The sequence below is a fragment of the Acanthopagrus latus genome, chromosome 21 (assembly GCF_904848185.1).
Source record: "Acanthopagrus latus isolate v.2019 chromosome 21, fAcaLat1.1, whole genome shotgun sequence".
Taxonomy (NCBI): domain Eukaryota; kingdom Metazoa; phylum Chordata; class Actinopteri; order Spariformes; family Sparidae; genus Acanthopagrus; species Acanthopagrus latus.
In genome coordinates this window covers 12,041,456-12,058,328 of record NC_051059.1, presented here as the reverse complement: position 1 = coordinate 12,058,328, position 16,873 = coordinate 12,041,456, and the positions used below count along the sequence as shown (strand labels likewise).

At 40.3% G+C, this 16,873-nt stretch overlaps 3 protein-coding genes across 4 annotated transcripts; 1 reads left to right on the top strand and 2 right to left on the bottom strand.

Annotated features, from left to right (window-relative positions):
- Positions 1 to 2,839: 2,839 nt before the first annotated feature.
- On the bottom strand, positions 2,840 to 4,710 carry LOC119011029 (transmembrane protein 14C-like). The gene is made up of 4 exons (XM_037083763.1): positions 4,391 to 4,710; positions 3,236 to 3,337; positions 3,061 to 3,148; positions 2,840 to 2,928 (listed from the first exon to the last, which is right to left on the bottom strand). Exons 1-4 carry the CDS (start codon positions 4,464 to 4,466, stop codon positions 2,871 to 2,873), a joined length of 324 nt encoding a protein of 107 aa, XP_036939658.1. The 5' UTR covers positions 4,467 to 4,710; the 3' UTR covers positions 2,840 to 2,870.
- A 739-nt stretch (positions 4,711 to 5,449) lies between these two features.
- pak1ip1 (PAK1 interacting protein 1) lies at positions 5,450 to 9,056 on the bottom strand. Its single transcript, XM_037083762.1, has 10 exons — positions 8,732 to 9,056; positions 8,284 to 8,446; positions 7,578 to 7,698; positions 7,416 to 7,490; positions 7,268 to 7,320; positions 7,032 to 7,177; positions 6,683 to 6,780; positions 6,303 to 6,402; positions 5,878 to 6,016; positions 5,450 to 5,745 (listed from the first exon to the last, which is right to left on the bottom strand). Exons 1-10 carry the CDS (start codon positions 8,807 to 8,809, stop codon positions 5,627 to 5,629), a joined length of 1,092 nt encoding a protein of 363 aa, XP_036939657.1. The 5' UTR covers positions 8,810 to 9,056; the 3' UTR covers positions 5,450 to 5,626.
- A 917-nt stretch (positions 9,057 to 9,973) lies between these two features.
- On the top strand, positions 9,974 to 16,337 carry LOC119011890 (poly(U)-specific endoribonuclease-C-like). Of its 2 annotated transcripts, none has more exons than XM_037085336.1 (7): positions 9,974 to 10,034; positions 12,547 to 12,646; positions 13,592 to 13,703; positions 13,801 to 13,922; positions 15,031 to 15,143; positions 15,541 to 15,694; positions 15,804 to 16,337. In XM_037085336.1, exons 1-7 carry the CDS (start codon positions 10,024 to 10,026, stop codon positions 16,062 to 16,064), a joined length of 873 nt encoding a protein of 290 aa, XP_036941231.1. In that variant the 5' UTR covers positions 9,974 to 10,023; the 3' UTR covers positions 16,065 to 16,337. The 2 variants fall into 2 exon arrangements, with proteins under 2 accessions (XP_036941231.1, XP_036941230.1); XM_037085335.1 differs by lacking the exon at positions 9,974 to 10,034 and adding an exon at positions 10,474 to 10,516.
- Positions 16,338 to 16,873: the final 536 nt, after the last annotated feature.

Here is a 16,873-nt window from a genome sequence, read left to right as displayed (position 1 = left end):
TGAATGTAATATTCAGAATGATCTTTTCATCAGTTTATAATCACCCCAAACTAAGAATGGTTGTGTTTTTGACATCTTAGAATGACCCTTTTAATATCTACAGAGGGAGCAGGTCCTCTACAGTCCCACTTCCATGTTTTGATTTGGCAGGTAAATCTTGTAAGACACACTCACAGATACCGAAAATAATTGAATAAAGAACTGTACTGAGAGTCTCTGCGTTGTTTTGGTGTTGCTTATCTACGTAGTTTTAAATTCCTTGTCAACAGGTCATGAAGTAGCCAATAGTTTTCAAATCCTTATACTGGAGCATTTTTAAATGATTATTATTAACTGATTAAATGTTATTTTGTTATCGCAAATTCTTCTGGACCCCAGACTTTAAGTTCAAAGTTGTTCAAAGTTCAAAGTTGGCTTTATTGTCAATGCTGCAATATGTGCAAGACATACAGAGAATTGAAATTCTGTTACTCTCTATCCACAATGAGTGTAAAAAAAGTAGAAGTAAAAATGAAAAAATAAAGATTTAAATATAGATTTTAAATATATACAGGTGACATCACGGAATGTAAACATGTGAAACATTTGTACATAGTGCAATTTGCAATTTTTTTATTTTTATATATATATATATATATATATATATATATTTTTCTAAGTGTTCTTTTACTGAGTTTTTACTGAGTTTGTAAAGTGGCTGGTGCCTTTTGGGTGGGGGGGCGGGGGGGGTCAGCAAGGTCCAGAGTTTGTGGGGGCAGCGGGCGGAGAGGGAAGGGGGGGCAGTTCTGGGAGAGAGTTCAGCATCCTGGTGGCCTGGTGCATGAAGCTGTCCCTCAGTCTGCTGGTTCTCGCCCGGAGGCTCCTCACCCTCCTCCCGGATGGCAGGAGACTGAAGAGATGGTGGTTGGGGTGGGTGGGGTCGCCCGCAATGCTGAGTGCTTTGCGGGCTAGGCGTGTTTTGTAAATGTCCTGGAGGGAGGGGAGGGGGGTACCGATGATCCTCTCAGCTGCTCTCACTATGCGCTGCAGGGTCTTCTTGCAGGATGCAGTGCAGCTGCCGTACCACACAGTGATGCAGCTGGTCAGGATGCTCTCGGTGGTGCCGCGGTAGAAGGTGCGCATGATGGGGACTGGTGCTCTGGCTCTTCTCAGTCTGCGGAGGAAGTAGAGGCGCTGCTGAGCTTTCCTGGCCAGTGATGCGGTGTTGCTGCTCCAAGAGAGGTCCTCAGAGAGGTGCACACCCAGGAACTTGGTGCTGCTCACTCTCTCCACAGCAGCACCATTGATGGTCAGTGGAAGGTGCTGGGTGGGGGCTCTCCGGAAGTCGACAACAATCTCCTTCGTCTTCATCACGTTCAGAGAGAGGTTGTTGTCTCTGCACCACTTGGCCAGTTGGCTCACCTCGTCCCTGTAGTTTGACTCATCGTTGTTTCTGATGAGCCCCACCACAGTCGTGTCGTCCGCAAACTTGACGAAGAGGTTGCTGTCGTGTGTTGGTGTGCAGTCATGGGTCAGCAGGGTGAACAGTAAGGGGCTGAGCACGCATCCTTGGGGAGCCCCTGTGTTCAGTGTGATGGTGCTGGACACGCTGCTGCCGACCCGAACTGCCTGTGGTCTTCTTGTTAGGAAGTCCAGCAACCAGTTGCAGAGTGAGGTGTTCAGTCCTAGACAGTCCAGTTTCTGTATCAGCTGCTGGGGGATGATCGTGTTGAACGCTGAACTGAAATCCAGGAACAGCATCCTCACATATGAGTCTTTAGAGTCCAGGTGGGTGAGAGCTGAGTGGAGGGCGGTGGAAATTGCATCGTCAGTGGACCGGTTGGTCCGATATGCAAACTGGTACGGGTCCAGGGAGGGAGGTAGGCTGGATTTGATGTGTTTCATGACTAACCGCTCGAAGCACTGCCACGGGGCGGTAGTCATTGAAGCAGGATAGAGAGGCCTTCTTTGGAACCGGGATGATGGTGGTGTTCTTGAAGCAGGTAGGGACAACAGCTTGGCTCAGGGAGATGTTGAAGATGTCTGTGAAGACATCTGTGAGCTCCTCTGCACAGTCCTTCAGCACGCGACCCGGGATGTTGTCTGGTCCTGCAGCTTTCCGTGCGTTGATCCTGGAGAGGGATCTCCTCACGCTGGCTGGGGACAGGGACAGTACCTGGTCGTCTGGAGGGGGTGCTGTTTTCTGTGCAGAGGTGTTGTTGTCGGCTTCAAACCGTCCGTAGAAGTGGTTCAGATCATTCAGCAGAGTTATGTTGTTATCACAGGTCTGTGGTCGAGGCTTGTAGTCCGTGATGGTCTGTAACCCCTGCCACAGGCTCCTTGTGTCTCTGCTGTTGGTGAAGTGGTGAGTTATCCTGTTGCTGTACTGCCTCTTTGCAAGTCTGATGCCACGGGACAGGTTGGCTCTTGCTGATCTGAGACCAGCCTCATCACCTGCTCTGAAAGCAGCATTCCGGGCTCTCAGTAACCGATGTACTTCCCCCGTCAGCCATGGTTTCTGATTGGCCCGTACTGTGACGGTCTTGGTGTCCGTACGCGCCGCCTGCCGAGGTCAAGGAATGAAGGGGCCAGAGGCAAAGGACCACACCATGTGTTATTAGACGGAGACTTCTGGGACGGAGACTTCTGAGTAATACGTTTGAGGACCCTTTGAGGACCCTTGTTATACACACTGGTCCTTTAAATGCAGAGAACAGACTTCATGTCATGTGGTGGGAATGATGGTGGCAATAAAGAATACAAAGTACTCTAGAGACTACACAGAGGGAACATTTGTAAATGTTCATTATGTTGGCACACAAATGTGATATTCGTTTTTGGTCAAAAATATGTACAGACACAGAGAGAAGATACTTTATATTTAGAAACTTTCAAGATGTATGTGGTCTCTTTGTCATTCCAATAATGATCTTCACCAGCATCAGTCCACTGAAAATAAAAACATTCATATCAGGATACGGTGGAACGGTAAATGTATTCATTCCTTTTTGTTGACATGGTTCAGAATACTGTAACTGACTATCCCAGGAACAGTCAGAAAGTACAAGGACTGTGGATTACCTCGCTACTGTCATCAAACCAGCTGGCATGAGCTTCCAGGAGTTGAGAAATCTCAGTCCCATCACCACCGTCAGAGTTCCCGAGGTGCCTGCATTTCCACAGCAGAGGGAAGCAGTTGTGTCATGTGTTGTGTAAAACCTGTCACAGTTCTACCAGCTAAACTAAACTAGCTCACCAAGCGACAGCCAGACATTCTTGGGATCTTGAGATGCCAGATAAGCACCGACGGCAGCCAGCAGGCCGAACAGAAGCCCTGCAGCCAGAGAGGTGACGCTGCCTGTGGAGGAAACACAGTTAGGGTTTATTATATAAATGTTGAGTTAGATTACATGGATTCTCAACTCTCTAGTTAGCATAGTTGCCGTCTGTAAAATCTAAGTGGGGGTCATGTCTTGTGCCTGCATTGCAATCTGCTCTATTGATGCTGCTGAAGGTGGATAAACTGGTATATCCACCTCCTCTGTCTGTAATGGACTTTACCCAGTATGACAGTTGATCCAATGCAAGGAATACAAAACAAAGCTGCACCTGCTATTTTACTCTTTGGGACCAAAAGTAAAGATGCTGTGTTGAAATATTACATAGGCAAAAGTTAAAGTCACCCATATAAATAGTACTGGGTACACATCTGTATATTAATATATCTGATATTTGCTGTATTTCAGTATCGAAGTGCAAATTATACACAAGTAGATAATGTATCATATATCTATATGTGTGTACACACTGGATACTAGAGGACGACTGATTATTGACTAAATTTTTTAGAAACAGTGCTTTTTCTTTAATTATTTATTCAGTTCCAGTGCTTTTTTAAAATGTGCAACTTTGGCTTTTATGCATCATTTAATTTATGTTATCAAATAAATGTCGTGGGATAAAGAGCACAATATTTGAAATGTAGAAGAGTGGTAGCATAAAGTGGCAGGAAATTGAAATACTCAAGTCCTTAAATACAAATTCCTCAAAATTGAAGCAGTAATTGAGTAAATGTACTTAGTTACAATCATCACTGATTTTTAGACTATAGTGTTCCTACTTTTATCTTTCACTTGTAATGGAGTATGTTTAGACTGTTGTATTTCTACTTTTACTTTGATTAAATATCTGATTTTGTCCTCCTCATAATCATAATGTCCTATTTGACCTTTAACCCACTACACGAACTCTCCGAACACAATGTCCACGTCCATCACTTGACAGCACAACATAGAACCTGCAGTAACGTTAACACTAATCCAATGACCAGTGTCTAAAACATCACCCACCGACTCTACTGAGAGACTTCTGGTTAAAAGTTACCTGCTGTGTCTACCTACACGTGTCCTACCTGCTTTCAGATAACCTATGAGTCCTCCTACTGTCACCAGAGCAGCATAGCTGAACCCGATCCAGTCCACAGCCATGTCACAAACCAACTGTTTACAGTAGAGACTGTTTCCACTGTACTGCAGCTGCTCAACGGCGTAACAACGTCAAGAAAATGGCGACAAGACAGTGCCAATACTTAATATTTCAAAACCTCAAATAAAATGTCCCGAACATAATCAAAACTTTGGTAAAAATGTATATTTAGCAGTTTTAAAACAAGTTCTAACTCCCATCAACTGTTACTAGTAACTTCCGGGTGCTTCTTCTTCTTTAGTTTTAATGGAACAGCGCAAACCAGCGTGTTAAGGTGCTGCTGCCACCTACTGTACCACAGTGTGTAGTGCTTCAGGTTACATTCATATTACAGGTAAATGACCAATAATAAAAGTAAACCAAGGGTAAATGAAAGGATAATTAAATAAATAAATAGATGTTGGAATAAATACATATTCAAATGAATAAAGGCATAAAAAAGTGTAAAAATATAAATACTCAAAGAAATATAGAATGTATGAATTGAATTAAATGATTTATCTATAGTGACAATTAGACATTAAATCAGATATCTATTTATTCAAGCCTTATATTATTCAATATACATCATGTATTTATTAAGCATTTCTTTTCAATTTATTTTAGCCTTTTTATTGTAATTATGTTTACATTAATTCATTTACACATTAAATTATACATTTATATACATATATTTATATATTGGATTTGGATTTTGCCCCTGAAATCCTCCAATGTTTCCTGGAATACTTTCCCTTCTGGTATCATTTCAAACCAAAGCCTAAGGATTTTTACTCATCATATTTTTATTAATCAATGACATCCTGTCTGCACCATAGTGCAATGCCTGATAATTGATTACTGACCACCTCACCACACTCAAACACACCAAATAAAAGTACATCCTTAACAGGATTAAAATGACCAGTCAAGCTTCATCTCCCCCTTGTGGTAATCATGAGTGAACGCATGTTTGAGAATATAACTCCAGATAAAAAGCAGCACATGGATTATAAAACATCTTTATTGTTGCCCATCTCATTTTGCATTGGCACTTTTTTTCTTCTCAATGTTGACAGCAAACACATTCATAAAATAGCTGTACGTTATCACCTCCCTGTGGCAACTGCAAAGAACAAACGTGAACAAATAAAACAAGTCCTTGAATACTAAAACATATTTATTATTTTTTGTTTGATTTTCCACCATCTTTCTTCTTTTTGGGTTTGCTCTCATCTTCCAGAATGACTTCCTCTGTTGCAATTCGGACTCTTTTTGTCCTTAAAAGGTCACTGGCAAGTTCTGTGGACAGGAGCAAACAGAGGGTGTTACACTGGTGCACCATTCCTATTAAAACTACCAAAACACCTAAATATGCCTGCGTATATTTACAGCTCAAATAGCTCTTCATAACATGATGGTGACGAAAACTACCTTGAGATGTTGTTGCCTTAGCAGCTGCTGGTTCCTCAGTAGAGGTGGAGGAAGGCACTGAAGACGGTTTCCACACAGCGAGGCACGTCAATCTGGCTGATGTGTTCACTTCCCCGAGGAGAGTGGGAGACTCCAGCTCCTGTTGGACAGCAGGAGGACTTTCAAAGGTCAACAGCAGATTGGCAGGTAAAAACAATGTCATTTGACTAATCTGAATACCTGAATATGAGTATTGTGCTTTGTTAAGTAAATATATGCCTACAGGTTATGGCACCAGGAGATTATCTTTATTAACCAAGAAGGTGAAGTTATTAGAAAGTTATTTTAAAATATACAGTCATTGCAAAAGTTGGTGTTTAAGGGACCTTGTTGACAGAAGTAAATGGTTTCCACACAAATGCTCATAAATTCCACTAGAGACGTGCCTCTTTGAGATGGAGTTTCCACATTTTGATGAATCCGTCGTTTGAGGCCGTCACCAATACGCAGTAATCCTTCATCATGAAACTGTCAATGGCTTTCACTCTGTAATCACAAAAAGAAAGGATGTTTGTTCACTCACTTTTTCACCAATATAGCACGAGATTATTATCAGAAATACTTCTCAGACATGAAGATATTGTGGTATAATTTTAGCAATAAAAATGTGTGTTAAGATTTAATCAATACAAAACACAAGTGCAGCTAACCTCTCAGCATAAGAAATATCTTTTTAGACATGCAACTACTAAGACTTTGACCCCTAATAACCTTTCAGACATACACAGCGGATCTGTTTAAGTAAAAACAAGGAATATGAACATACCTGGTTTCATGAGCCTTAAACTCACACACCCATTTCTGTGTTCCAACGTCACACATCCTCACAATTTCATCATCTCCTGCGACAGCGAGGACGGAGTTCTGAAACACAATCGGATGGTATGTTAGTTCACACTCGGGCTGTGTTTGCGATAGAATTCTTACTCTATGAATTACCGATGTAGCAGATTCTTACAGGATTAAGACCAAATATATCCCCTACAATTATTACAAATGACTAGAGGTCCACAGGTTACACTAGATCTTTGTTTTATTGATGTGCTTTCCTGCTCCAGGTGGACAATAACGTTCTTCTAGTCTAGTGGGAATAGGACTACATTTGGAGAACTTACATTTAAGAATTTAACGGATGAGATCCTCTTGGGGTTTGTTATCGTTCCTGTCACAGAGGCCGTCTCCAGGTTGTACACGTCAACTTTGTCATTCACCACAACCACATACTTATCCCCGTCTGGAGACCATTTGACAATGTGTGCATCTTTGAGGAGTGCAGAGAAAAAGAGGTTTCAGTCATTTCAGACTTTATAAATCTGGTGAAAGACCTTAAACAATGGAAGAGTAGGCTTACTCTGTTTTATGTTTTTGATGAAGGCTGATCTTCCATTAATGAGATTCCACGTTCTGAAGGATAAACAGGTTCAGCAGTCATTTTTTATTCTACTTTAATCCAATAATAATCTGCCTCACAGATTTTCCAGTGGAGCTCTGTGTTGTACCTGAGAGTCTTATCCGTCCCAACTGTGAGCACAAGTTTCCCCGACGGATGGACGGACAGCGACGAGACAGAGCCTCTGAGGAAAGCGAGTGGATTCAACAAATCACTTACAAAATACAAAACAAGACAAGACAAGGATCTCAGTGCCTCTCTGTGTGCTTACTTGTGAGCTTTGATGGTTTTCAGACACTCCCATTTCTTCGTGGTCCACACACATAAGAGTCCATCCTCTCCTCCGCTTAGTAAGTGAGTAGAATCATAAAACTCCAGGCAGGTGATGGTGCCTGTGCAGTAAAGGGAGGTTTGGCCTGAATTTTATTCTTTATACTTATTTAAATGTATTGGTTTAACATACCCCCGTCTGCTTTTTTTATCTAGATTTGTATTTACAGGCTAATGTTGCTTTATAATGATTATATATTATAATAAATAAATCACCTACATGCAATACTTTATTTGATGTTTCTTTTTGTTGCTTGAATTTATCTTTTATTTTTTACATTTTATTATTCTAAGCACTCATCTGACTGCAACTGGTGTGCACTAGTCTCTATGCTAGTTTTTGTTTTCTTAATATCCCTGTTTTTTCCAAATCAGATTTAAAAGAAGAGCGCCACTGGATTTTGACACAAATAATGGTACTAAATGAATAAAAGGTGGCTGCTATAACATTAAAAAAAACATTGTCTTGTGCTGTCTGACACTCCATATATCCTTTCTCTCAACTGAATTCTTGATATCTTTCATGAACACAGTTAAAGGAATTTGTCAAATTGATATTAACACCGGCAAAAAAAAAACCCAAAAAAAACAACAACACTTAGACATCTTTACAAAGCCCCCTGTGGGAATAGAACCAAAAATCTCACCGTCATGATGCAACAAAGCTCCATGTTCAATTCTCTTCTTCATGTCGTACACCTGGATGGTCTCATCTTTACTCCCTGTGACCACAAACTTCTCACTGGCTGCAACAGCTGATATAGAAGCCATATGAGCGTGATGTGTGAAGTTTGCCTTGGCTGTCCACTCCTGTGTGACAAATACACAGTTATGAAGTGACTGGCATCTTAATGAAATGCTCTGAAAAATAATCAACTGGATTAAAAAACTGAGGTTACACTGCGCATCATCCCACTGAAAACCTCCAACATTAGCTCACAGTATGGCACACAGGTTGTTGCTGTTGTTGCCCCCATCAACACCAGGAACAGCTCAGTTTATGTTGTTAAGTGCAAGAGAACAGAAAGTACGACACAGACTACTTTTAGATATTAAAGATCATACACAGCTACAAAATAAGACACTCCTGCTTACCTTCTCATCAGTGTTTACTCGGTACCCCATGGTGACCTGCTCGTAGCTCCCAACAACCAGCTCCAGCACAGCTGCCATGCTGCCACTCGTAGGGCTAAGCTAGCTAGCCAGTTAGCTTCCGTTAAAGTTCAGCTTTTTCTGTGTAAATTTTATCGCAACAGCTGTTAAAAGTTCAAACAGAGACCTAAATGAGAAGCACAAGAGACAAAATAACAAGGTGAACAGCGGTGTCAACCTATCGAAACATGAAAATGTATAAGTATCTACACTCCAAAAGTACGCGTGCAGCTGCTGCGCTTGCGCAAAGGTCTACTTCCTTCCATCAGGTGGATATTGGTTTTCAAATTAAAAGCCCAAAACTCCTTAAAATCTGGTAAGGATTTATTTTGAGATGTTTTGAAAAAACCTCAAAGTTAATTTCATAGATTTTTCTCACTCTGACTTAAGCTTTTAATTAATTTGGTCAAACTGGCGTTTATATTAGGCAAACATACAACATAATCAATTGATATATAATAATATATTGTATGTGTTTTTGTACAGTAACAAGATATATCAATATCATTTTGATTTCCTTATATGAGATATGAGATTAAAAAACTAAATGTTTGCTGGTTTAGAGGGTTTTTTTTAACATATGACATATATGTGAAAAGTACCGTAAAGTAATTCGGTCACCCATATGATTAGCACTGGGGTCAGCCTCCAAAATTTAGTGGAGTGGAAGTGGAAAATGGAAATACTCAAGTAAAGTAGCCTGCAAGTACCTCAATATTTTACTTAATTATAACACTTGCGTATATGTACTTATTTACATTCTGTCACTGACTAAATCCAAACACTTGTTACAAGAAGCTTCAGTTTACTCTCATTTTCCAAGACATGTCAGTCCAGTGAAACCATGGGCCTTTATGTTTGTCAGGCTATTTCTGCCTTAATTTCATGATATTTTGCTGTAACTTAGGATGCCGCAGTTACAATCTAATAACTATTTCTCAGCCAAAGCAGTCATCAAAACTAGTCTCAAGTGTTTCTGTCCTCTGTAATCATGATTTCACCTCTATGAAAAGCCCACATTATATACAGTGTGCCCTCCTCCATCTTAAAGACGCCCACAAGATGGGACCCACCCCCGTTATGACAAGGGGAGGGGCGTGGACGTTGTCCTGTCTTGTGATTGGCTTCTTTCCTTGGAAACGTCATGACTGACAGCTCAGATAACAGTTCTCGTGGGACGGTAGTTTTTCTGAGAGGATGGGAAGTCAGAGTAAGTTTTTCCACTGAAAAGAAACATGGCAAGAGGGTAAGTCTTGGATGAGACTGATCAGAATTACTTACTGTCCAAAAAGATCATCTTTTGTGTTTGTAATGTGCATGTTTTAACAGTTTAGTGACACTGTCAGCCACTTTCCGACCTTCTGTCTCCTTCCCATCCATAAATATTTGCTGTAAACACTTGTTAAAGTGAAACAGGATTCTTCTTCAAGTGTCTCTTGATTTTAATGTTGAGACAGTGTAAAGTTGTGTGTGTTCGTTGCCCTGTTGATTCCAAAACAAACAAATGTCCTTGTTTGGTTCAGTGCAACAGCTGTTCTCAGTGAAGATTGCCGGTTTGTAGAGTTGTGTGAGGAACTGTTTGTGTGTAGAGTGCAGCACAGTCTGGTAGTCATTAGTGGGGCTGAATTATACAACAGAACAAACAGGACATATTTGAGGAGAGACATCTGCGCCAGTGAAACTGAAGCCTTCCTCTCTTGTGATGTGCACAGCCGTGTCCGGGCTAATGTAAGAACAGAGAAGTTTCTGTGTCACTGTGCTTCTTCCTGTCTGTTGGTTATTACTCAAGGTTTTTCCCAATCTGGCAAAGATCAGCTCTGTTCTGATACAACAGGAAGGGTGGGGCTTTTATTGTGATTTCCTGACACTTTTCATTGTGCCTTTTTGTGAAGATAACGTACAATGATGATGAGATTGAGCAGGTGCAATACAGAGTCTCACATTGTATCCTGAATCATATTTCTGTGACCAGATGTTAGTGGCATCACAAAACAGCATCTGGAAGGGAGGTTTTTTTGTTGTTATTGTTGGTCTCTCTCATGTTACACCCATTGTTTAGTGCCACACTGTTGTAACTGAATGATGGAGGCAGTGTCATTCAATGCACACAAGCTATTCCCTACTGGTCTGTTAGTTTCCTGGTTGCATTGTTTTGCACAACAAAAGAAAAACACCAGGAGCAAAACAGGTCCCTGGGAAGAGAAAACAGAAGATTGCTTCAGGCCAGACTCTGTTAGAAAAAAAAACTGCTAATTTAAACATTTTCTCTATGTGGAGGTGTTTTTTTTTTTTCTTTTTTTCTTTAATTGAGTGTACTGGATGTTAACTTTAAATTCATGTGTATATATAGCGTATACAGTACTTCATACAAAAATGGCCCAAAATACCAAGAAGTATGTTGAAACAAGCTGTTATCTACTGCGCCACATGGAAGAGTTTTATAAACGGGGTGGTTTAAGTTTGATACGTCGCAGCGACTTCCTGTCTTTTATCTGCATGATTTAATCAAGCAGCACATTCTCCCAGCAGGGCACCATGATGAGAAGGGGGAGTTTCTATAAACGGCACCATCACATGTTTTATTGGGTTAATCAGTGGTGGGGGCAAAAAAAAAAAAAAAAAAAAGGGCACTTCCAAACTCACTCTGGTCAGTTGTGGATAATGCAAGTTGATCAAAAAGGGAATGGAAGCTTATCACCTGTTAGTTAATCATCTCTGTGAACCAAGACCATGCGTTACTTTTTAAACCAGCGTCTCAGTTGGGAAAGTACCGATGTGAATTATAAAATGACAGCTGAATTCCATTTAGCTTTTGTTTCATGCTCATTGTGTCGTGCTTGCTGTCACAACTTACTGGGACACTTGAGTGAAACAGAGGCCTCGTTAATGTTATTAGAAACAGCTGTGCTTTTTCCAATATGAAGTCAAAATGTCTGTTGTTTGAATTTTCTCTCTCCGACGAACAAAAAACGCCAGCAGACTGCAAAATGTAATGCTTTCACTGTCACAAGACTCATTTTTGTTGTACAGTTTCAGTTTTGTCTACCCCCAGTACTCTGCACAGCTGTGCAATTGAACACATTGTAGTGTGATTACAGGTCTTTGGGAGTACTACTGCATATGCTGTTACACCCCTTGTCCAGGGGAACCCAAGATATAGCATGATATGCGTCTTCCCTAATTCCTACATCAGTATAAACAAGAGAAAAAAGGGTTATCAAAGAAAACGACTTCTCCTTCCTACTATGCTGCCACACAGCAGCTGAGTTACTAACAACTGGTTTACATTGCAAACAAATACATCAGTCAGACTAGACACTGGTCCGGGTTAGGAGTGGAAGATCGGTGGAAGAGGGAGATTGCAGTCAGCCGGAGGTTCAAAAAGGGTTCCCCAGCAATCAAGCTGAGCAAGCCAATCAGAAGGTCCAACCTGCTCACAGTCAGAAACACACACACACACACACACACACACACACTCACTCAGAGAGAGACTGCTCACACACAGCACTAAGGAGGAGAGACAGATCAGCGGCAAATACAAACACAAATATGATCCAGCGTCATGACAATGTGAAAAGTTGTCTTTTAAGAGTTTTGTGGCTCCAGAGAAAGCTGCATGTGATGTCACTCAGCGTTGCATTTTGGGTAATGTAGGCATAAGGTTCTGTTTTGTTTTTCAAGTGTTGGGCTCCCTAACACTGTTTCTAGACAGTTTGAAAACAAATGATCAAAACTGATACAGTTGTGCCTTTTCACAGTCAGCAGGCAAGCCAGGAGCTCACCGAGGTGTTTAACCAACTCTGGCGTCTGGATAGCAACCGTCTCAGGCCGGGGACTGATTACATCATTTCCCTTCAGGTCAGTGCCTGCAGTCTATCATCATCATGGCCTCTCTGCAATGCAGAACACTCATCTGTAGGTACATGCAGTACAAAGGAACAGATTGAAGTTGAATCAGTTTCCAAAGTCAATAAATCCTATTACTTCCCCTTTATGTTATTTTAACCATTTAAAATGCAACATTTATTACATGTACACATCTTCATGCACTGTCAGTCAATATATATCCTGCATGCTTCATATAATGTCAATAGACATGTATACATGCATGTAATCCAGATTTATTTATTAATTTCTCTGCAGTACTTCTGATGCTTCTTGCCACTAATTGTGCCGTTTACAACAAACAGGGCAGTTGACTTGCATACACACATACTATGATGCCACAGTGTTCTCAATAAACTGTAGAACCAACTACCTACTTTTCACATGCTTTTGTGTATTTTCATTTTTTTTTTTTCACTTCCTATAGTCCTTGATCTTCACTGTGTCTATTTCTATGTAGTACACTGAGAGCAATATAAAGCATTCCTTCTACAAGTCTGTGCACATACATAAGATTTTTAACCCGTGTAAACCCTGTCTTGAGGGGAGTCACAGTGCATCTGTGTCATCTGTGGCAAAATGGAATATATGTCCAAGCTGATGTCTTCAAATTGCCCAAAAATTCTGAGACCGTCAGTTTATAATTATATAAAACACAGAGAAATATCAGATTGTCAATTTGGAAAGTATTTCTACACAGATTATAGATGTTTTTTTTTGTCTTTGTGAGCAACATAAAAATGTATTTATGTATCCTTTCATTTTGTAACATTCCATGTTACCCTGACATTTAAGTCCCAGTGGTTAAAAGTTCATAGATTGTGCAAGGAATGGCCAGTAAAACTAACTATGAGTCAGTTTTCCTGCCCTTTTCAGCTGCAACATGCTGATGTCTGTGTGCGTCTTTGTTTTATTCAGGGGAGGGCAGGATATGTGGCCCAGGGCAGTAACTATGCCAGAGACAGAGCCCGGGCTCCGCTCTTCACATACGTCAACGAAGACAAACTCAAGAGCATCGACACGTACGCGCGTAAGAAGGACTTCATTCAAGCCTTGTTGTCCAGAATCTCATCTGCTAGAGCATTAGATTTCATTTTTCAAGCATGTGTCTTTTCTTTTTAATGCAGATTTCATCAACTTGCTGGACAACTATGAGGCGTCCACAGGTGTATCGGAGACAGTGACGACAGAGGAGCTTCAAGAGAACAGGCTCTTTATCGACTCCATCATGGAGACTGATGTCATGAAGGTGCAGTAGCTGTGAGAGAGAGAGAGAGAGAGTCATCTTTTTAATGCACCTATCATCAACAAACAAACAACACACTGATACTGCACAGCAGCTGAATACACAGCGGGTTACCTCCTGATATGTAGACAGACTCTTGTCAGAATATGACATTTATATGAAGGTGACTCCTACAAAATCAGGCATCAGCCATTATATACTGCTGTATGTTTCTGTCCACCACTGTTGTTCTCAACTCTGTGACACCTTTTATAATTATTAAGGACGAATCTGTAAACTGTCCGTAACAAAGTTTTTCTTTCCATTTTAAATTTTTTTTTTCAGGATTTCCTGACATATAAAGACACATTTGAGAGAAAACACTGGAAGAATGAACATGAGAATGTCTGACACACAAAATATCAGCTACGGACTGTATAAATGATTCAGTACTGTAGTTGTTAACTTTATACTATCCAAAATGCCTATCATAATATAAATATAATGCTGTAATATATCTTATCCAATGTCCAATGTGTGAAGACAGAAATATTACCGTAATTGAACTTTTTTAATGCTGAGCGTCCTTAGTTAATATTTGTTTATGTAATTGATTATATTTTGTGCTCAAAAATAACAATTTCAAGTGAAAAATATTGCTGATTAACAAAAAAAAATCAAAACAAAATCAGTTGAGTAGCGGTCCTGGAGCTTTTGAGTTTAACACAGGATCTTTGGAAGTTTGAAAGTTTGCAAGTTGTCATGGAAGATTCAGGGCTTTTCTTGAAACAGACCAACTTCCATGGTCAACAATGAAATTTATGATACTACAGTTTGTGCCAGACTATTTTCTGTTCTTTTTTTCACATTGTTTGTCACTTTCTTGTTTTATAACATCCCATCAAAGAAACATGCAGTAACATTACAACAATTTGAGACCACTAGTACACACACACGCTTGATTTGCACCGCTATTGGATGAATTATCCTGTTTAACTTGTGTCCTAAATGAAACAAGATGTCTCCCCTACATTGCTTGCAATTTTTTCCTGTTTACATGACTTAATCGATACTTCTGAACTGTTCTTGGAGACCATGTAATGTCATCACACTGTCTACGTTTTCTTTGTAGTGTGCTCACAAGTATCTGGTCAGGAAGGGGCAGTCGCCGTCAGACACAGCACAGTTCAAGAGACAGCTTTATGACATCTGGTTCCGCTTGTATCACAGAGACAGGAACGGAGGGTGAGTTTCAAAATAACAGCAGGGGGAGCCATTATTCCAGAGGGAGGCAGACATCTTTTTCAGTCAAATTGCTGTTTCCAAGGTCAAGAAACTACTTTAATCTTAAGGAAAAAAACAGAGTGGATGGGTCAAACTTAATGTTTGCTTGTTATATTGAATTTATTTTTAAGATTGCGTGTGTTATAATTAGGTTGAGTGTAATAGCCAGCTGTTTCTTAAAGGAGAGTCAGGGGTTGTGTCAACCTTTGTGTGTGTTCAGCCATTATCTGAGCGGAAATGCAAATACACCAGATAAGAGGCAATAGAGTGATTAAAGGACTCGAACTCAGGATGAATGAGGGCACACATGGGCGCTTAATAAACTGTCTTTGTAATATGTTGTAACCATACATTATAGTGAGGATTCCTGTGGGTTTGAACACGTGTTTGTGGGAGAAACCAAGTATGGCCAGGAGGTCATGGGTCTTCACAACTGGGTCCAGTTCTACCTGCAGGAAAAACACGACCATGTGGACTACAAAGGCTACAAAGCAAGAGCCAACAAAGATACAGTAAGAAAATACTGTGTCAAAATACTGAACACTTGGGTTTCCTTTTTGATGGAGCAACCAATACATTTAGGATTCCCTTAATGAACTTTTTTTTTTAACTGTTTTATAGCCAGATGAAGATGACCACGTCCTGAACCTGCAGTTCAGCTGGAAAGGCTTGGTGAAGCCAGTCGGCGGCTCCTTTATTGGCGTCAGTCCAGAGTTTGAGGTGGCTCTCTTCACCATCATCTTCCTCATGGAGACTGACAAGATGACGTCTGTGGTGGTGAAGGTGGACGAGTACGTGCTGGAGCTGGTTGTCTATCGGCACGGCCGATCCATCGGCACATCCTACCCCAAACTGCTCAGCAGCAACAACAGGGATTTGTAATGTTACATCACCTAAGCTGTCATATAAAAATAATATTTGCAACTAATGTTACTCTTTGATTTCATTTTTATGCAGTATAAACCTAACACCGATCTGGATCAGGTTCCCTTTGCACTAAACTTCAGGCCTAAACTGTCTAGAAGTTGCAGCGTTTGTAGCCTAAACCTCCTGATCTGGATTGATATCATGTAAAGAATATAGACTGTTATTAATCATTTATCTGCCTTATTTTGTGAACTATTATGGGAACAATAAAACAATGTTTACAAAGTAGCATTTTCTGTATGTTTATTCTCCCCCATTGCTGAAATAAAGCAATAGTTTAAAAGTTTAAAGACAGATTTCGACTGATAAAAATAGCAGCGTAGTTGTTTTTACTGTGATTATAGATCTATGTGTTGTGCCCTGATTTTTGTCTGTAAGGTTGGATTGCCCCCAAGCAGCATGAAGTTCTGTCCTAGAGCTGAAATTGAAGGTTTTTGTTTTCACCAGAAGTTGTTTTTGCAAAAAAGGAAGCACATTGTTGTCTTCCTGTACTGATTGAATAAGACACACAAATTGTGTGTTTTTTCAAAAGCTTAAATTATTCTATTGTTTAAACTTGTATTCTACTGATATGAAATACTGAATACTTGGTGATCATGGTGATCGTGTATACTAAAAAACAGATGTCTGGCATATGTCAGCAACACATTTTTGTGTATTGTAGCTTATTGATTTGTGACATTTAGTGCTGGATTTTCATTGCACTGATTCCTGGTGTTTCCTTTGAGGATGACGTAGAAGATGAAACCAGTACAACTTCACTT